Source organism: Cyanistes caeruleus, chromosome 4 (assembly GCF_971803275.1).
Source record: "Cyanistes caeruleus chromosome 4, bCyaCae1.hap1.1, whole genome shotgun sequence".
NCBI lineage: Eukaryota > Metazoa > Chordata > Aves > Passeriformes > Paridae > Cyanistes > Cyanistes caeruleus.
The window spans coordinates 116,113-137,661 of record NC_141704.1 but is presented as its reverse complement, the minus strand read 5'-3'; the positions used below and the strand labels follow the sequence as shown (position 1 = coordinate 137,661).

At 42.8% G+C, this 21,549-nt stretch overlaps 1 protein-coding gene across 9 annotated transcripts in view; it reads right to left on the bottom strand.

Moving 5' to 3' along the window:
• Positions 1-92: 92 nt before the first annotated feature.
• Positions 93-21,549, bottom strand: part of GOLGB1 (golgin B1) — a 48,093-nt gene continuing 26,636 nt past the window's right edge. For all 9 annotated transcript variants that reach the window (XM_086886210.1, XM_086886209.1, XM_086886212.1 and 6 more), the window contains 13 exons: positions 21,271-21,344; positions 19,532-19,619; positions 18,698-18,765; positions 12,911-17,769; positions 10,165-12,115; positions 8,547-8,725; positions 7,150-7,315; positions 5,898-6,029; positions 4,784-4,942; positions 4,551-4,648; positions 3,768-3,902; positions 2,121-2,226; positions 93-1,755 (listed from right to left, as the gene is read on the bottom strand). In XM_086886210.1, the coding sequence (XP_086742336.1) occupies positions 1,621-1,755; positions 2,121-2,226; positions 3,768-3,902; positions 4,551-4,648; positions 4,784-4,942; positions 5,898-6,029; positions 7,150-7,315; positions 8,547-8,725; positions 10,165-12,115; positions 12,911-17,769; positions 18,698-18,765; positions 19,532-19,619; positions 21,271-21,344 (8,150 nt within the window). In that variant the 3' untranslated portion in view covers positions 93-1,620. The remainder of the gene's footprint in view (positions 1,756-2,120; positions 2,227-3,767; positions 3,903-4,550; positions 4,649-4,783; positions 4,943-5,897; positions 6,030-7,149; positions 7,316-8,546; positions 8,726-10,164; positions 12,116-12,910; positions 17,770-18,697; positions 18,766-19,531; positions 19,620-21,270; positions 21,345-21,549) is intronic.

Sequence of the window (21,549 nt, the reverse complement as noted above, 5' to 3'; positions counted from 1 at the left end):
GAGACCTGCAGTCCCACCGTGTCCCACACAAGGTGTGGTGATGCAGCAGCACTACACTCTTCACTTGGACAGTTACATGAAAATTACACAAATTCCATCTGAAAAATAAACTTTATTATACATACAGGAGCTCATACCCCAGAAAGCTATAGACAAACTATTTGGTCACTGAATTTGACATAGTTAGAGGAAGTTCACACTGCTCATCGTGGACAGTGCAGTAGAGGATATACAGCGCTAGTGCTCTGGACCTGCCAGAGATCCAGCTGGTTTAGCTACCAGTGAAATTAATCCATCTTCAACCAGGCTTTCTGCACTGCATAGAGCAGCTTAGTTTACAAGCTTTACCTCTTTCCCATGGGAAAAATGTGACTGTTAATGCTCTACTAAGAGGCAGATATGATTCTCCTGGCCAGTACTCTGGATGAAATGACCACTCGGGATCTGACAGCGAACACAACTGGAACTTCCTTTGCATTCAACATTCTCCTTTTGGAAGATGGCTGTCTCACATTCAGGAGGTTTTTAGAAAACAGATGGAAAATATATCCGTATTTCCATATATCCTAAAAGATCCAGTCCATTTGCATAATTTGATTTGGGTCCAAATATGGCCAAACACCAGCACCAGCATTCTACACCAGAAGGTTTCAGAACTCTGGCTCCTTCCTCAGCATAGGGGAGAGAGTTTATTTCTGGAGTTTCTGCCTTTGCTTTGGGCCCACACAGCACATTATGGACCTCTTCAACACAGCCTGTGCAGGTTCAGTCTCATGATGAATGTTTAGTGGATGAGAAGGCAGGAGCAGAGCTGCTATAATTTCTAGAGGTAAGGCAGCACTTTCCATCATGAAAGGTGCACAAATGCTATAAATAGGAGGGATTTTAACTTAAGAGCTAAAAAGCTTCATGTTCCTATTCATTTTAAATAACTAAATTACTGGCCTTATTTTACAGGCTTGTCAGGGCAGACATATGATTGATTTTAAATGGAATGCTCACCAAGGCCAGATATACTAAGTTTGGCCCTTCTTCAACAGGAGATGTAACTGAGCAGGAAACATGATTTTAAGATTCACATTCCTTAAAGTGCCTGTAACTTCTTTAGGATATGTATTTCAGACAGCTCTAAGCCATGGAGCAAATCTAAGGGGTAGAAGAAAGGGAAGGCAATTATTTTACATCCAGCTACAGTGTTTCCCCAACCCCATTCATGGATTCAGCCTAAGAGGGGGAAGATTGTGCAGTTTTAGAAGAGCTGAAGTACTGCAGCAACTCAAGAGTATTTTTCTTATTCCTACTGCAGCACAATACTATCTAAAATGAGTGGTACTCCTTCCAGGTACAGGAACAGATGCTGTCCCTGAGGCTTGCAGCACAACCCTGGCTCAGAAAATGAACCACTCAAGTAGAAGCGCTGAGGGAAGGGCAGATTTCCTGGGAGCAGCTCCCCAGCACCAGCACTGACCCTGACAGCAGCACCCAGGTGCTGGGCACAGCTGTTGCTTCAGGGTTGGCTTGGGAAAGGCTGCAGCTGGGACAAGTGCTGCCCTTCTATGAGGGCATGCAGGCCCTTGGCATGCACAGGGCTGAGGCTCAAGAAAAGGCTGTCACTCCTGTTCACAGGTGGCCTGTAAAGCACAGGAAGAGCAGCACATGGAGAGCAAGCAGGTACATGGCCACTAGCAGAGGCAAGTGGGTCCGGGAGCGGAAGAGAGAGCGTAACAGGCGTCGTAGTCCAAGAGTACTCCGAGTCTGAAAGAGTAAAGAGACAGCAGTCACCACAAGGAATGGCTGTCCCCAGCTGCCTTCATCCAGAGCTCTCCAGACTATGGAGATAAGTTTGTTTAAGCTAATGAGCATAAACCTTCCCCAAATCATTCCACTGTCAGATTCTAACACTAGGGCAATCCTTATGAAATATTCTTCCCCTGCTCTCTGCAGGTTGTCCAGGAACCAGCCCCATCCAATTTTATTTTCAGCATGGCAAAAGCAGAAAAATTACACAGTCCCCAACCAATTTATGTGTCTCTACAGAGGAATTTAACTGCTGTAGGTTCACAGTTTCTCGAATCAAGTGAGGCTCACATAATTGACAGCTGTAAATGTTAAATTCTTACTCTGCTGGAATTATTATCCATGGAGTCAATCAGCAAGGACTGCTCATAACCTGGAGTCATATCAATGCTGGCACTTAAGGAAGATGTCCACTCACTTGACTGCAACCTGCCACAACAAATGTGAAATTAAAATCAGTTTCTTATTATGATGCCCAAATCAACACTGTAATTAAGCTTAGGAAAGATGGTACTTCTCAAAAAATGAATCAGCTCCTGCAAGCAAGCCCTGGCTTCACTTGCCAAGAGCTGGTTCCATTTGTATAGGTGTCATACCTCCTGAGCTCACACTGAGAAAAGAACAGGGTGACCCAACTAGCAGGAGTTCTTACTCCTTTCAAGTGAAATTTTATAGTGTGACTTAAAAGAAGCCAGGGCAGATGATACACCTGTACGTTTCAAATTCTGTTAAATTATTTTGGAAGTCAGCTCTGGCTGCAATAGGGCTGGTTCTTCCTATTTTTTAGTGACAGAGGCTGCAGTCACATCCTGGGGCTCCCATTCATTAGTGAGATCAGCTGCAGGAGGCTTTTATAGACTTTAATGCCAGAAGGAGCTACAGTTGTCCAAATTGTGTAGCAATTACCAGGGAACTTCATCCAGAATTCTTCTAAACAGACCATTATTTTTTGGCTGAATCAGCAAGTGTGTCAGAAGAAAGGCACTGTTTTCATGTAAAAGACTTCACTAGTCCGTAACTCCAGTTTTTTAACTACCAGGAAATGCACAGCACCAGTGCCTATAATCAGGTCACATGCTAAAACCCCCTACATAGTCAAAGAAGAGAATCAAGCATTTTGAACCTGCTGCTCACTGCAAACTAATCCCAGCCCCAACATCTAGTCCAGGTCAGCTGCCTTTGCTCTGCTGACTCTCAGGGCATCTGTGCAGTGCCCTGAGAGACGCAAAGTCCTGTGCAGTGCAGACCCCAGTGCTGGATACTGGGTACAGGACAGGAGAGAGGTCTAGGCTGAAGGTAAGCCTGGGAAAGGTGGACACAAGTATTTAAGTATTTAATTGCTTCTCAATAACCAAATTAATGAAAAGTTTATGTTAATTGGCAATACATTAAAAATGAGTGACATTCTTCAAGTTAAAACTGTTTCATGTATGACAGACAGGTGCTGACTGAGGAGACAAATCCCCTGGAAGATCCTCTTTGGCCTGCACCCAATTCTCAATCTCCAAATTATATTTTCCAGTAGTTCATTTAACAAATTGAGAAAGTTTGCATCTAATTTCTAGACAGAACTTCTCTTCATGTCTAATAATTTGTCTCATTCTATCTGCCTACAATTGAAGGAACTGCATTTCCTGAACTCCAGGAAACACTTTTTTTACAGTGAGAGTGACTGAGCACCATGCCAGTTGCCCCGAGAGGTTGTGGAGTCTTTCTCCTTGGAGATAATCAACAGCCATCTGAACATGGTCCTGGGCAACTGGGTCTAGGCTGAGCACAGGGCTAGGCCAGATGGTCTTTGGAAGCCCCTTCCAACATCAACCTTTCTGTGATTTTGTGACAGACACGGTAGCTGTCTCTGTGCCCCCAGTGCCATTTGACAGAAGGATGTGATGAAGTGCAAATGAGAAACAGAGCTAGAACCACCACACTTCTATGGTGGTAGTGTTTGTTTGCTCAGGCTGCCTCACCTCCTGATCTGATCCTGTGCTGCAAAAAGCTCCTCCTCTGCAGCAAGACGACGGTCCCGTTCCTCCTCCAGCTGGTCCTCCAAATACTTCATATCCTGCTTTGTGCTGCTATGTAAATGTTCTGTTTCAGACAACCTGTCAGAAAATAACAAAGTATATGCTAAAAAAAGCCTCATTCATGGACTATTGTGTTTCTATTGTATTCACTGATGTAGTGTGTGAACAGAAACAAATTACCTCCCAACTCACACAGGAGGCTTAGTCATCTTTACTATGTTTAAACTATTTGGAGAACATGAGAGAAGATAAATCTCTTGAAGCTTCTGTTTCACATCAAGAAGGAGTTCCTTGACTCTGTCACCATGGCTCTACCATCTGAAAATTATTTTGAAAGGGTTTGAGGAATCATGTGCTAGATCTTAGTTTCGGAAGGTTACAAGGAATCCTGTGCTACATCTCAATTCCAGACACACTCTTGGGCTACAATCTTGAGACCAGATCTTTCAGCAGCTACTGAGGATGCAGCCCACCAGATCCAAGATGTTGGTCTGGCTGGCATTGCTGCTGCATGTTGTCCTTGTGTTTTTTTGAATCCGTAATCCAAAGAGATAATTAATGACAGCTACTAAATGCATACAAACGTTCCTCCAAGACCACAAGATCCTAGTGGGACTGAGTTTTCCCAACACACTGGTATAGAGTAAAAGCAACAGGCTCATCACTACCCTCAAGGCCTTCATCAGGACCAACATCCTCGTCCCTGTTTTCTCAGATTTTCTTTACCTCAGCTGCAGCTCCTGCAGTTCAGGTGTGTAAGTGCCTCTCTGCAGTTCATTCTTTTCTTGGGGTGCTCCTGGAGCAGCGTCTGTCGCATACAGCTCCTGAAAGAACACAGGAATGCACTGCAGACTGCACTTCCACTGAAGAGAACTCAGAGCCGCTACAATGCTGGACAGTTTGCAGAGCCACTTGAAATGAGCTTTTCCCTGCTGTGCACCAGACCCAAACCCCCTTACCATACTCTTATCTGCAGCCTGCAGCTCCTGGAGCTGCCTCTCAAGCACTAGGCAGCGGTTCAGGACCTCACTGTAGTGCTGATGGCTCTCGCAGATGCTCCGACTGCTCCCACGGAGCTGGAGGGAGAGGGCATTTTTCTCCTCAAAGACCTGAGATAACTGAGAAAAGAACACAATTGGTAAGCAAAGAAATTGGTTTTGTGAAAGCAAAATTGCTCTCTGTCTGAGGATAAGAATTCTCTTGAAAATCACTAAGGTCCAAAGACCAGTGACAACCTCCAATAATAGCTTGTGGCAAAGACTTCTGGAACAAAAGTCTCAAAACATCAAAGAGATGTACAGAATACTACATGTCCAGAACAAGATTTTTAAAGTGATATTGACCTAAACCATTCAGAAATATCATCAGTTAATTATGATTTTATATTCTCACTTTCTCCTTGAACACAACTCTCCTTCTGAAGATCAATAAACTCCCAGAAAGCAGGTTAGAAAGTGCTCTCAGCAATAGACATGGAACCTGTAAACAACTTTTTTCATATGGTCTCACTCTCTGGTCCCTTTGTCTGGTCTTCATCTCTCCCCATCCAACTTCTTTCCCCCACTGTCCCCTCCATCTATCTTCCCTCCCCACTCCTTCCCTTCTCTCACCTTTCTTTCCTCCCCTGCCCTCTTCCCTCCCCCTTTCTCCTTTTGGTCACCTGGGAGAAAGGGCACAGAACTACAGTGGCAGAAAAGCTGCTGATTCAGACCCTGTCACTGAACCTGCTGGATGGGATCTGCATGGGACCTGGAGATCCTTCTGGTCCAACAGAACAGCTGTCCCACTCATGGCTTCTCTCTCCAATGCTCTGACCCCAGCTGCTCACGGGGGGAGAGCAGTATGGGACATGGAGGATGGACTCTGGTGCTGTGCAAGCCCTGTTCAGCAGCACTGATTCCATCCGGGGGATTCTAACACTGTTTTTTTGAGAGATGTATTTCGGATTTTGTGCTACTTCATTGAATGCCTGCAAGGACAGATTAATTCCTGCTTCCTGAGCCCTATTCCAGCCTAACCCTCCCCACATTCCTCATCCCTGACTGCAAGTAAGTATAAGACATGAATCAGTACCTTGCTGTTTAACTGCTGAATTCTGAGCTCCTTCTGGTGCAGTTCTTTCAGACTATCACTTAGCTGGGCCTGGAGGTGTTTCATCTCTGTTTCTAGACTTGAAAGGTCCCCTTTCAGGACTTCTGGAGAAATCTGCCAAGGAAAGAGCAATGAAAAATACACTGCACATGTGGCAACACGCTCTTGTGTTTGTCAGCTCTGTTCAGTATTCCAAGGTCAAATCCAACATTAATCCTAGACCTGGAACTTGATCTGCTCAGGCAAAAGAGCAAATGGGGAATAAACAGAGATACCCCAAAAGCCATCTGAAAATACAGACAGTTAGGAAAAATAACCAAACTTGCACATATGATGGGTCCTGCTCAAAAGTTGTCTTAAAGCTGTTTACAACACAGGAAGAAGTAAAAAAGGCACATGAATGAGAAAAGAAAAAACAAACAAAAACCTAAAGCAATGTCCACACTGCTCTAATCAACAATGACCAAAAGGCCAGTACTGAAGAATCCTCCTGGAAAGCATCACACGAACATTGTTCAAGCTTTTTCTTTGCATATATGCACAGATTTACCACAGGGATAAGGGAGATTTGATACCCCCTCCACTGACATAAACAACTGGAACATTGCAGATATGGGTGGGAGCGTTCTCCCTTGGCTCTGATGCACTGCACTGAGCATGCAGCCTTTCCTAGATAAGCAAAATACCGAACATATTGCACTCCACTTTTAGGACTGTATACAGGGGGAATAAGAGAGAAGGTGCAGTGTTCAAGCCTCAGCCTCTCTGGGCTTGAACCAGAATTGTAGAGCCCTGTTACAGTAAAAGCAGTAAGAAAAATTCAATAGAAAACTTAAAAATGAAGATGCGACATTAAAATGAGAACTAAGACAGAAAATCTTAGATTCAAAGACAGTGCAAGAGGTCAATTCTAAAACAGCCAGAAGACACACCTGAGAAGTTCCATGCTGCTCCAAAGGACCCAAGGTGCCTAGAAAGCCCTCTCTCTTTTACCCTTTTTCTTGAAACATTGGAAACCAGGAACTTAAGGAAGAACACTTAAGGGTATGCCACAATTTCTACAACTTCCAGTGATGCAAGTTAGACTGTTGGTATTATCTTCAGAGGCCTCACAACCATATCCAACACTGCAGTCTGTAGGAGCTGGATACAAGCTCCTACAGGCAACACACACTCTTCTGGCTGAGTTTCAATCTTCACATTTCCAGTCAAGAATCTTTATCTTTCCACCCACCTTGCTTTGGTGCTGTTCCTCTACAGTTTGAGACTTGCTTAATGGCAGCCTCATTTCCTGTGTGATCCTTTGTAAATGGCTCAGCTGCTTATCCTTCTCTGCTATGGCCATCAGGTACTGCTCCTTCATGCTACTGTTCTGCTTTTCCCAGGTGGTCTTCTCCTGTCTGCCCAGCATAAAACAAGGGAAATTACAAGGAAGTTACTAGTATCACTTATGATGTCCAGGTATCCAGCTAAGAATGAGCCAAGGATGATTCAATCATCACCTCATGCTAGACATGAAGTTTTATAAGCAAGCCAAGCCAAAACCACCCACTTAAGTACAGGAACCTTAAAAAGAGGTTTAAGGAAGTTTTCTGTATTTCGTTGAACCCTTTGGATTGTTCCATGCTGTCCTAGGGTGACTTTTTCACACTTCCTGTGTTCCTGGACATTGTTTTGATCTCACTGTACAGAGTTTTGTCAAGGAAATCACTGGAAATGCCACTTGTCCCCATAATAATTTCTCTGCATGGTCATATGTGCACCAGACCCACAGTACTGATCCCATCTGGTCCCGCTGAGGCCATCACTTCACGTACAGTATAACAGTTACACAGGAAATAAAGCTCCTGTTCGTTTGTCAGGATAAATAAAATTTGTAAGATGCTTCAAACCTCACAAGATCTGAAGTGTTAATTTGAGGGTCAGATTTGGGGCAGGGGGAAGGGAGAGAACTACAAGTTTTTATATCACTCTGGACAAAGATAAGCCATAGACCTTTCCAGAAAGAAAATACCACCCTTTTCATTCGAGCCTCAGGCATTCTTAAATGAATTTCTGAAATACCTGAAAGCATACCCCCCACCCCCCCCCCCCTTTCAGAACACAGAACATTGTTCTGACTACTTTTAGTACAGCTGGAGAAGACAATTTTACTAGACTTGAATTACAGAGTTTAAAAAAAACCTGGAAGACATAAAGCAAGTGAAATAAAGGATTAGACAGCATACAAAATTAGTACATTCTGAACTATGAGTGGGATAATAAAGGGTATTCAGCAGCAGCCTGGAATGGAGAGTACTGTGAACATACACATAGGCTCCAATACAAAGCCTCAGTTTCCTCTCCAACAGATGACACTGACAATCACTGGATGAAGGAAATAAAAACTAAAAGGTCATTGATCTATTTCACACAGGCATTGACATCCAAGCTGCTGAGCTGTAATTCTGAGGCAGAAGCTGGACAAGAGAAACATGTGCCCTCTCCTGATCAGGGCAAAGTGCCTCAGTGTTACGTGGCACAGTCCAGGCTGAGGTTCTCAGCATTCCCTCCACCTCTGCCTCCAACTGCTCTTGGAGAGAAACAAACATTTGCAACCTCACCAAGGCAAGGAGCAGACAGACAGTTCACCTGAGCTGCTGGAGCTCCTGCTGGTACACAGCTCCTTCTTGCTTCAGTTGTTCTTGCAGACGGACCTGTTTGTCCACCTCTTGCTCCCACTGCTGTAGTTGCGCTTTTAAGCGAGAATTCTCAGCAGCTTCCACCCCAACCAGGATGTATTGCTGCTGCAGATTCTCCAGCTCTCTTACCTGGAATTAAAGAGAAGCATCAGTGTGTGACAGCTGATCAAGCAACAGGTTTATTACTTAGAACTGTTTGAGAACACTTCTCACTGTGCTTTCTGGAGAGAAAAAAGGTCACACTCAGATGACAGAGGAACTAGAAACTGAATCATCAAATACAGCAGTGTACTAAAAACTGCTCAGAAAAACACTCCTCAGACGATTCTATTGTTAATAAGAGCAGTGAGTTTTGAGCCCTCCCATGAGGATGTGACATACATTAATAAAAAGACTCCAGGCCACAATATTAATTATCTTATTCAGAGGAAAACTAAGTGACACCGAAGAAGCTGGTTAAGCATAAGTCCTGAAGTTGGTATTTACTGTAAACCAGGAAACTGCTAAGTAAAATCTTTTTGGCTCTCCAATTCCAGTCAGGCTGTAATTAGAAATAAGTTGTTGCTATACATGCATCACTGCAATTGTTTTTGAAGACACGGCTGACTCTGGACATGGGACAGTGCTTAATGAGTGGCAGTGAGACATAACTGTCAAAGTCTGTCTTCTGACCAGCAATGAGAACTCCTGACCTTGCTGGGCTGCACTGTGCCAGAGACTATACAAACACAGACACATTCAGTGTGCAGGCCAGGATGTCAAAAGGAATCTGCAATATCTTGTCCCTGCCTTGAAAATTAGCTACCAAGAGGAGGAAGAAACTCAAGCCTTTGTTCTAGTCTCTTGTAGAAATCCACGGTAAATCAAATGAACTGACACAGATGTGAATTCAGCAAGTTACCAGGGACCTTATTTCCATGATTTCATATTTTAAACCAAGCTGACAGAGAAACCACCCCAGGAAGTTAACAATGAAATCACAGCCTCCATGCCAGAGAAAATAATACAGATGGCCCATACCAGATCCACGGGGTCTGATGGAGCATGCCCACAAATGCTAAGGTCATTAGGAGGCAACTCCGTTACCTTTGAAAGGTCATGGTGACCCAAGAGGTTCCTGAAGACTAGAAGAAAGCAAATGTCATCCCTACCTACAAGAAGGGCAAGAAAGAAGAACTGTGAACCTGCAGTCTGATCAGCCTCATCTCCATCCCCGGGAAAGTGAGGGAGCAACTAATTCTAGAAACCATTTCCAGATACATGAAAAAACAGGTTGGCCAGAGAAGCTGTGGAATATTTACCAATGGAGATGTTCAAAATCCAACAGGACATTTTACAGAGCAACCTACCCCAGCCAGCCTTGTTTGTGCAGGGGGGTTAAACTAGAAGATCTCTAGAAGATCTCCAGAAGACCCTTTGAATCTCAACTGTTCTGTGATTTTGTGAAGACAATGATCTATGCGTCACACTGCAATTACCAGATCTAAGTGTGCTGAATTTTAAGACTTGAAGATCCAAACCTTCTGTGGTGCTTTAAGTAAGACAAGGAAGAGAGAACATGGACTTACTACTCTGTCTCTGTCACTCTGCAAGGAGGCCAGTGCCTTCTTCAGACTCTGCACTTCTGAAGAAGTGATGGAAGCATTCCCTTCTGCTTGTTGTTTCACTTCTTCAATCTTACGTGTTTTGTCCAATTCATTCAGCAGACGGTCTCGGTCATTCTGCAGGCTTGCCATAGCCTTGGAGAAAGATTTGACTTGGCTGGAAGAGCCTTCCAATTCCAAAGACAAGCGGAGAAGCTCATCATCTTTAGCTCTGAGCTGCTGATTAAGTTTCTCAATCTGGGCCAAGAGACCTCTTTCATTAACAGCTTTCTGCAGTTCTGTCAGCTCAGACCTCACTGTATCTCGGTCCCTGGCAGTGGAACATTTCTCCTCTTGTAGCTGAGCCATCTGTTTCTGAAGATTCTGCACTAGACTCTTTTGTTCCTGTAAGTCTGCAGAATATTTCTGTTTCAAAACATGAAGCTCTTCATTGGCCTGGTCTCGGCTACCCTGAAGAGAGCTCATGGACCTCCCAAAAGACTGAATTTGAGCTCTGAGATCTTTGTTTTCATCTGTGACTGCAAGCAATTTCTGTTCCATTTCCATCAAGTCCCGTGCCAACTCTGCTACTCTCTCTTCTGCTGTCTCGGTTTCATTCCTCATTATTCCTGCATCATGATGCAGGTGCTTCAATTCCTTCCGAAGCCTGTCCTCAGCCTCTCCCACTCTCTTGACTGCATCCCTTTGAACACATTCTAGCTCCCCCTCAAGTTCCATTATTCTTTGCTGGGAGAGGGAAAGCTCATGACTCAGTTCTTGTATCTCTTCCTCTCGAGTCTTCAGTTCTGCTTGACACTCCACAATGGGACTCCCTTCATGTAATGCTGCCATCTCACTCTGCACCTGGGACAGAGAGGACATAAGAGTTTCAATCTCTTGAGACATAGTGACTTTATCCTCTCTTAAGGCTTCCATGCCCTTCCTGAGATCATCCTGAGTACGCTCAGACTCTTTCAGCAGTGTTTCTATGGTTGCCTTCTCATTTTCCAGAGTTTGGATCCGCTGAAGCTGTATTTTCAAAAGTTGCTTCTGTTGGGAGTCTTTTATTGAAATCACTTGGTTAAGGTCTTCTCTGTACCGCACCAACTCTGCATTCAGCTTGGCATTATCAGAGTTAAGGTCATCCATCTGGCTATGGAAACTTCTCATTTCTTCCTTGAGCTTGTTGTTTTCAGCAGCAGCCTCTTGAATTAGTTGGTCTTTTTCCAAGATTGTAACAAGATGGTGTTCCTCCAGCTGCTTGTAGTCCCTCAGTATGCGGTCTCGATCGTCCTGCAGAGATGACATGGACTTGGTGAAGGAGTCCAGTTGTGCCTTCTGCTGCTTACTTTCTTCTGTGCTTATCTTCATCTTTTCAGTGAGATGATTGAGTTTGTCAAGAAATTTGTTCTTCTCATTTTCCAAGGCTTTTCTATCTTCTTCCTCCTTACTTAGCCTACACTCCAACTCTTTCATCTCTTCAGAATGCTGCTGCTGTAATTCAGCTAGAGCAGACATCACTGCATCTTCTTTGGCAGACAGCAAACTCATGATCTTTTGATCTTTGGCACTGGTTTCTTCATGCAGCTTATTTGTCAGATCCTTGGAAGCCTGCAGATCAGCTTCAAGCTGTTGACAGTTGAGTTTAAAATTCTGGATACTGGTCTCTTGTTGCTTGACCACAGTCCCCAGCTCTTTCCTGGCCAGCTCACATTTGGTGAAGGAATTCTGTAAGTCAGCAAGCTGGTCTCTCAGGCTGCTGATTACTGACTCCAGTTCCTGCTGTTCATTCTGAGACTTGCTGTACAGTTCCTGAGACCCCTCAAGCTGAGTCAAAAGCTTTCTTTTTTCCTCCTGCAACATTTCACATGTCTTTTGATGATGCTGAATCTCCTTCCTACAGTCAGCCTCCCAGTCCTTCTTGTTGCATTCCAGCCTGAAAACAGAAAAGATAAAGTTGATCAAATATCCATAAAAGTATCTCAGTATCTGAACCCCCACTAACACTGTTCTTATATTAATTTAGAAAAGCCACAGAGCTTATTTTACTTAAAGAAAGCAAGTTGGAAATATCTCTCAATTTAAAGTTCAAGATATGTTTTAAAGTTCTGACTGTACTACTGCCTGAAAGGGGTGGTTCCAGGGGAATGTATTCTTTTAAAGTTGTTCATGTCAACACTGAAAGAAATGAAGGCACTTAAACACCAAATGTTATCACCTCCTTGTCATTACATTACTTCTCTCAACCATTGTAGCTAACAATAAAAACAGCCCCATGCCACCCCACAATGAAATTGCTGTTCTGATACCTTTGATGTCCATTTCATGCTTCAGCATGCAAAGATACAGCATAGAAACTTTATAAAACAATTTTACTCATGTAAGAATGGTTTAGTTTTGAATCTTGGAAACACACAGATGTGTACACATTTTGATAGGTTTCCATAGCTCCATCTTCCCCATAAAATTTTTTTGGGGATGGAACTCTGTATCCCAATGCTCTCCTGACCTCTCAGTGCAAAGAATTCCATGCAAAAGAAACTTTAATTAATCTGAAACTTGAAAGACTCTGGACTGTAATCAGATGGTGAGTGCTTGTCACAGAGAACAGATTTAACACAAGTATCCCGATGACATGAAGAAGCACTATTCTAGAGTGATCACCTGTATCCTTGTGCAGATAACAGAGTAACTTTTTCCTGATAAACCTCCCCTGCCACAGCTTATTTACCTGGATATATGAGTCTGGAGTTCTTCCACACGCATAGTCAAGTGTTTCATCTGGTCCTTTAGCACAGCACAAGCTTCCTCTTTTGAACGTATTTCTTCTTCCTTCTTTTGAATAGTTTCAGTGAATTTCTTCTCCCATGTTTTTGATTCATCTATCACTCTATCCCTATCATCCTGAAGGGAAGACATGCTCCTGGTGAAGGCTGCAAGCTGGGCTAATGTTTTGTTTAGACTGCCTTCCAGTTGCTTGGCTTCTTGATCCTTTGTCTTCAAGGAGTCTTGCAGATCACCAACTGTTGTTTCAATATGGTCTTTCTCCCTCTGCAATGTTGCCAGCTTTTCTTCCATGTTTTTGATCTCCTTTGAGTGCTTGTCTTTTTCCTGTTCCAGTCTTCTCTCAAAGTCCTCATCCTTTTTCTTCATTTGAATTTTAATTTTCTCTTTGTTTGCTTGCAACTCTTCTTTGACTTTGATACTCTCAGCTAGAACTCTTGCTGCCTCACTCTGAGTGTCATCCAACACTACTCTGCAGAGAGCAAGCTCTGCCTGGGCTTTCTTGGTGTCTTCAACTGCCTTAGCTGAAGTTTCTTTGGCTGCTTCTACCTCTTTCTGAGTCTCACTCTGCAGAAATTCCAGAGCTTTAACAGTTCTTTCTAAACTACTATTCTTTTCCTGGCTTTTAATACAATCCTTCTGCAGCTGCTTAATCTCCTGCTGTTTCTGTTTCAGCAGTTCTTGAAGCTCCTTTATATGCGTGCTGCTTTCTCCTCTCCAATTGTATTTTAGCTTTTCTACAAATTCCTTTTGCTTTTCTGAACTTGCTTTCCTTTTCTCCTTTGCCATCTGACTTTTCTCCTCCTCTAGTTCATGCATCATTCTCTGCAAACTCTGAAGCTCATGTTTCAGTTGATCATTTTTGATTTGGAAGTCTGTTGCATCTTGCTGATAGTTTCCAATGCTTCCATTAAGTTCTGCCAGCTGATTCATAAGCCTTTCTTCCAAGTCATCCTTTTCAGCCTCTAGAGCATCCTTCAGTGCTGTCATTCTGACCAGGTCATCTTTGGCTTTTTGGACCATTTGCTCCATCTTTGCTACTGTAGCCTGCAGATCATTCACTTCCTGGACTTTCTCTTCCATTTGGTGCTCCAAAATCCTTTTTTCACCTGCTAAAGTCTCAACGCACCTGTGGATGTCACCCAGCTGTTGCTCTGAAGCCCTTCTATTATCTTCTAGCTCTGTGATTCGTTTGGTGAGCTCAACTATTTCCTGTCTGTAGATCCCAAGATCCTCACAAGGCCTATCGCTTTCAAATGTCTCTTGTTCCAGTTCTGCAGCAGGAGGCTCTGGTCTAACCGTTACATCCACTTGATTTTCACACCTTTCCATTGGTGATGATGTGGCAACTGCCTCATTCATTTCTCCCTCCGTTGTCTGCTGAGCGACATACTTGTTTACAAGTTCTCTGCTTTCCTTCAGCTTAGATTCTGTTAACTGCAAAAGGCACTTCAAGTCCACGATCTCTTGATTAAGAGACTCCTTTTCAGCCATTACTGTCTCAAGCTCAGTAGAAAGAGACTGGCACTCCCTCCTAGAGCATTCCAGATCTTCTTTCAGGCTAGTGTTTGTAAAGCTCTCTCCAGTCCTGTGTAGCTCTTCATCTGTAAAATGCATCTCTGTTCTAAGCTTCTCATTCTCCTCTTCTAGTTCCAGGATCTTTTGTTGCTTTGATTTTGCAAATTTCCTCATTTTCTCTTTCATTTCATCAATTTCCCGTCTAGCTTCCTGTAGCTGCTTATCTGTTTCCTCTTTTTTTGCTTCAGCCCTTTTTAGCTGAATGCAAACTTCCTGCTTTTCCTGCCTAACAGTTTCCAACACACGCTGAATTCGCTCAGCCTCATTACTCACATTCTCATATGACTGCAGCAGAGTTTCATATTCTCCCTGAAGCTCCTTGTACTTTTCCTGCCACTCAGAACTCTCAGTGGCTTGACAGCTCTTCAATGATTCCACCTCATTCTCCAGCTTCTCCTTCTCTAGAATAACTCTGTCCAAAGTAAGTGTAAGGTTTTTATAGCATTCATCAAGATTCTGATTTTCTCTAAGTAGTTTATCAATTTCTGCAGCAAGTTTTTCTCGCTCTCCAGTGAGGCACACTAAGTTTTCTGTTAAGGTATCTGTTTCTTTAACATGGCCACATATTTGGCTTTCCATATTTGTCAGTTTGGCGGAAAGATTGTCAATAGTAATTTTAGCATTAGCCAGCTCTTCTTTTAGAGATTTGCTCTCCTTTAGTGCCTCTTTTCTAGAGATAAGTGCGGCTTGCAACTTTCTCTGCATTTGATTCTTCTGTTTAGCTGCTTCTGCACTGTTCTCTTGCTTCTCCTGAATTTCAAGCATCTCTGTTTGTAGTCGCTTGCTTTGTTCCTCATGCACCTGAGCCTGAGCTTCCAACTGACTACACAGTCTTTTGACCGAGTCCTCTTTTTCCAGCAATTGTGCCTGCACATTATTGAGAGCTTCACTTTTCTCCTTTAACTGCTGGTTAAGAAATTCAATTTCTTCATCCTTTTGATGCAGAAGGATTTTCAAGTCTTCCAGACTGGCCACTCCAGAAATTTTTCCTTGACTCTCCTCCAATTCTGTCTGAAGACTTGCTTCCTTAGCTTCAGCTTGGTCAGAGGATATCTTTAGCTCTTCTATCTCTACAGACAACTGTGCTATGTGCTGTTGCAAACCAATGATTAATTCTGATTTGTGAGCAAGTTCCCTTTGCATATGGCTGACATTACAATCCAATTTCTCTTTCTCTGTCTGTAATTTGTCAAGGTGTTTTTTCAACCCTTCCTCAGAAACAGCTGAAATTTGTACAAGCTTGTTATTTGTTGTATCTTCTGCTTCCATACATGAAGAATCCAATCTACCTTGACTCCCAAAAACACTCTCTGCTGATCCTTTCTGTTCTTGGAGTTGCCTGAGCTGAGCCTGGATGCTGTCCTTCTCTTTGCTTTGCTGATCAAATTGTTCTTGCAGGATGTTGTAATCATCTTTCTGCTGTTTCAGTTGTTCTCTGTGATGCCTATCTTTTTCCTGAGCCTTTTTTATAGAGTCTTTGCGAGATACCAGAGCTTCTTGCAGTTTTTTTTGAAGTTGTTCTTTTTCTTGTTCAAGAACTGAAATCCTTTCTTTAAGAGCAGACTTTTGTTTTTCTTCCAGATTTGTACCTGCTGAACTATGTTTTTCATTTTCTTCATCATCATCTGGGCTTTCATTGGTTTCAGCTACTTTGTCAGGAATTGTCTGATGCTCCATGATTTCATCTTTAATTGAAACAGTGTTTGCCTTACATTGCAAGCTTTGCCTCATTTCCTCAATCACTGCCTGCAGTCGTGCTTCAGTGGTTTCTTTATCCTTACGGATGCTCTGCAACTCAGATTCCTTTTCGGAAAGCAGCTGAATTAGATAGTCCTCATTGGGCTGGTTCTCAAGACTCATTTCTTTGGTGATCATGCTTCTCATGTTTTCTTCCCCTGCAGCTGCCTGACCCACTGAGGTTTCTGACTTTTGTTCTCTACTCAGCTGTTCTAATTCATTCTCCAATCTGGTTACCTTCTTCAGAAGCTCCTTCCTGTTCACAAGGGCTGCTTGCAGCTTCCGCTTTACTTGATCGTTTTCTTTTCTCAGAAGTTCAACTTGATTTACTAATTCCTCATTTTCTTTACTCACTGCTTCTGTCTCATTCTGCTGTTTGGATGCCTCACATTTCAGACATGTATCTTTTGCTCCAATGTTCTGTTCTTTTTCTTCCTGGGCTTTTAATAACAGACTTGTCTGCTCCTTAAGGCTCTTCAGCTCATTTCCTAGAGAAAATTTCTCTTCATTCAGCAGGACTATTTTCTCAGACATGCTGACACTGATCTCTGCCATCTGTTGGTCCTTTTCCAGCAAGGCTTGTTGCATGCTCTCTATAGACCTGGTGTGCTCAGCAACAAGCTGTTCTAGGCTTCCTGCCTCGTGTCCCTTTAAGGCTAACTTGTGGGAAAGCTCTTCCATCTCTGCTGTACTCTTCCTCAAAAGTTGTCCTAGACCAAGTACTTCACATTCCTTTGTCTCAACCTGGCTTCTCAGATCCTTTAATTGCATGTCCTGGTCAGAAAGCTGAAGCTGTGCTTTATCCAAGTCCCTTTGCAAAGCTTCAATTTTTATATCCTTGGATTTAAATTCATTTTTAAGGCTCTGGATTTGCTCTCTTAGAAGACTGTTTTGACTGTCTGACAGTCTCTGTTTTTCTGAAAGAGCTAGTTCTTCCTCCAGTTGCTTCACTTGCTCCTTCAGTTCTGTTATGGTAGAAAATTCTTTCACCTGACACAAGAGCTGATCTTGTTCTTCAGTCAAAACACAAAATGTACTGTTGGGATCCTCTCTTTTTTTTCTGTATTCCTCAGCCAAGTGGTTTAGCCTATTTATTTCTGCACATTTTTCTCCTAGTTCTTTCCTAAAGGATTCTTCTGATTTCTGCAGAATTGTTTGCAATTCTGTAATTTGGTTTTGTAACTTAATCAGCTCTCGAGACTGAGAGGTGCCAGGGCTTCCCAGAGGCTCTTCTTGGAGACTGATTCCACACTGTACCTGTGAATTCTCTTCCAGCTGGTTAGCTTCTGTTTGGCTGACTGTAGAAGTTTGGCCACTGGGGCCCTCGAGCTGGCTTTTCAGAAAAGTTATTTCTTCTTGGGCTTCTTTCAGTTCCAGCAGCAAAACTGACAGCTCTTTCTGTTTCTCTGCAGCAATATCTTCTAGATTTCCAGGTGGATAACTGTCCTCAGTGAACTGCTTGTTTCCCTTGGTAAAGCCATCTGTTCTTGCCTGAAAGAAAATAGCAGGTATCGTTTTTCCTTTGAATCTTGTGAAAGGGCCACTTTTGGAAGTATCTGCTTTCCACATTTTGTAGTTGTCGTAGCTTTCTCAAGCTGGCTTCTGCAATAAACAGAAGCCTTGCTAATAATAGGGGAACTCTGTCTTGGCAGTGGGGGGTGGACTAGGGGATGTCCAGAAGTCCCTTCCAACCCCAGCTATTCAGTGATTCTGTGACTTCCCAGATCACTTCTGCTAATTTCAGTTTCTGAAGTTACAGCATGAAAGATTCTGACTTTAGGATCAGATCATACGGGCAACTTCCTATTCCTTTTTTTCCCCTTCTCTCATGATTACAAGATAGTACGACTAGTACGACTCTGAACTGTTTAAGTTCTCTTGTGATTCTCACAAGCCCTCTAGTGTACTTAACCAGGCACACTTCCATGGCTTCCTATTCATAGTCTTTGAATAAGGAGGTTTAGTCCCCTATTCCATCTGTCCATTTAACATGATAAAGAAGCAGGATAGAAGCCCATATTCCAATCTGTGTCCAAAGTGAAAGTACTAGACAAAGTACCTGGAACAAAGTTCTCAGCTTTTTCAAAATAACTATCATAAGGTTTCTTCCCATCCCCCAAAAGAGATTACAAAAGAAAAGCAGTCACAAATCCTCCCCAGTAAGCTTGGATCAACAGCCCACCAGTAAGCCAACACGCTGCACTGTAAAAGCTGTTCATCAGTTTGGAGGGCAGAAACAATTTATGAGAAACCATTATAGGAGAGCTGCTCTTAAAAAGACTGCTGTTGTAATGAAACAACCACTTTAAGTCACAGGAGGTTAAATAAAGTCTTGGGGGCTTCTAAACGAAATTAAAGTTTTCATAGCTGCAAATGCATACAATACTGAGACCAAAAGGATTTTAGACTACATTTGTACCTCAGAGAGCACGAAAGTATCACCAACAGGCTTCTGCATTTCAGAATTCACCAGCTCTCCTGACATACCTAATAAGATAAAGTACACTTGTGAACATCAGTGTAACAACCTGCAGGTAAAGCCAGTAGGTAAGCGAAGGGACAATAAATAGGACTGGAGCTTCTATAGGTGAGGAAAGACAAAAAAAAAAAAAAAAAAAAAAAAAAGCAGCAAACTAAGCACAGAAGAAAACAATCCAGAGTTTGAGACTATACAGTGCACAGACAATTCTGCTGTGGTTTAACCCCAGCCAGAAATTCAGACCCTGAAGCTGCAATATGGCTCTGTGCAACTCCCTGTGTTTGCTGCATGCTGGCACCACCTGCACACAGAACTTCTGACCCCTGAGAGAAAAAGAGCAAAGAGACAAGAGAACAAGAGAACCAGGTAATAGTTTTGGGGTTTTTTTCATGTGGGATGTAGGGGAGAACTAATTCCAGACACAAAAAGAAATTTAGTGGCTTGCAGAGAAACATACAGATCTTCATTTTATCTTAATTCTCTTCTGTGCCTTACACATTAGTCTTTGCATCTACAAACACACTCCTTCAAACCCCTTCTCTCTTTCTAACCTTAGCAACCATTTTTTTCTTCTCTTCTAGTATATCCTACCCATCCCACATCAGAATGTTCTCCTCTACCTTATGTAAATCTTTCCTGCATTCTGCAGATTATCATCCTTATATTCTGACCTCAGAGTTCCTCCTTCTAAATCATCTTAAGATTTGTCCCCGAAACTTCTCAAATTTCCATTTGAGAAATTTTCTTGTCACATGCCTTATTCTGTGTCCTCACCTGCAGAAGAAAAGCAGTCTACAGAAGAGGCTGGAGCTTCCATAGTCCACAAGTCTTGCAATTTTGCCTCAGCACCAATATTATTATTCTGTGGGTTGAAGAAAAAACACTGAGCTTTGAGCCAGGATCCTGGTATGAGAAGACAGCTCTCTCAGCAGTCTACTGTTCTGCCAAGCTCTAAGTAAAACCTATCAGTCCCAAGTTTGGAGAGAACTCTTAAGCCTAATGAAAATAAATAAGTAATGAAAAAGAGAGATTGGTTTTGATGTTAAGCAATAGACTAAGACTTACCTCAGCAGATTAACATATCAATGAATGCAAGGATTCAAATAACTTCCTCCCCATGTTGAGATGATTTCTCTTCCATCTTCACTATTTCAAAGGGACTAACTACAGTATCATAACCTTTCACTGACCACCCAAGCAGAGAAGCTGAGAAGTCACGTGTCTGTCAGTCTATGCCTCACTGCTCCAGCAGATAAAAAAATCTGGAGTTTTCTCAATAAAGTTATGCTAGGCACTATCACATAAAAAAACCCAGTAACACCACAAGAATCTTTGAACTGCTAGATGCCTTAACCTGGGTTTGAGTAACTACATTACTTGGACTAAAGCCATGGGCCAGGTGCCCAAATGACAGCTGTCCAAGTGTAAAAACTCAGGTGTAAGCTATTTAGCTGGACTCTTTTTATAATGAGGATACTGAAATGGACAATTCCAGGGTTGTTTTCATTGACCCATTTTCAACATTCACCTTGTTCCATGTGAGTCATGTGCTAAAGAACCTGTTTATTCCACTGTCTATAAAGGGGCAGTAGCAAATAGTCCAAATGCTTGTATCTGCCCTTGAAAAGAATATGCATGCAGGTGTGTGTGTGTTCCCACTGATCTACCAGCTCACAGCTTGACTGCGGGCGGTTGGAAGGTAACGGTCTGAGTCAAGCAGGATGAATGATTCAAAATGTTTCTCCGGTTCCAAGTATCAACTTTTACCTTAATACTTCACAGTAATATACAAACCCTCTAATAGACAGGAATGTATTAGATAAAACACAGCATTAACTGTCCCCTTTTGGGCAGGATGGGCCAGTAGAGCAGTCTGCAAAAAGCCAGACCCTGCTCTAAGCTAACAGTTGGTTCCACAGCAAACTCTCGGTACAGATACACAGAGGCTGTCATCTCCCTCACCATGCTGAGCATAAAGCCAAGCAGCAGGTTCCTCATCTTGCATTCTTCTCAACAAGAACCTGACTGCACTTGTACCTGCAGCTGGACACAGTGGAGTAGCACAAGGACAGTGCCCACCTGTATCCCACTCAAGGAGCACACAGCTCCCCCAGTCAGCCAGGTGCCCATCAGGGCCATGGGAATGGACAGGGCTGGTTTGAAAGGCATCTTTTATATAATGACAGCTGAGCCTTTGGAATTTTATTTCCAGAGACCTGTCTCAGATTAGCCCATAGTTCTGCTGAAAATCTAACTCACAACAGGCAGAAAATAGCACAAATGTGGATTGGGTGGATGAAGGACACAAGAAATCCACACAGCCGGCAAAGGGAAACAGTTTGTTACAAACAGTGCAAGCTGTATTTGGAAGCTATTTCTGTCTTTCACCATTAATCCAGTTAATAATAACCCTCAAAAGAGGATTGATAAAAAAGACGATGACAGCTTAGTTGTTCTAAGGCCAGTCCTTGACCTATTTTAGTTTTAGCTTATTTCAGCTGCTTAATCATTACCTGTTCTGCATCTTCTGTGACCAACAGAGCTTCTTGCTGAGACTCCTGGAGAACAAGCTGTAAATGTGGCATTTCTGAAATATTCAAACACAAAAATTTTTTTTGAAACTTAAGACTTCGCTTTAGACAGCGACAGGATATCCTTCCAGGAGCTTTCGAGAAAGGACACATGGCTGTTAACAGAATTTATGTAGTGAAGATACATAACACTGCCATGGGATAATGTGGGTTGGGTTTCTTTAGAGGCAACCACACAACCAACATGCTGTTTTAAGCAGC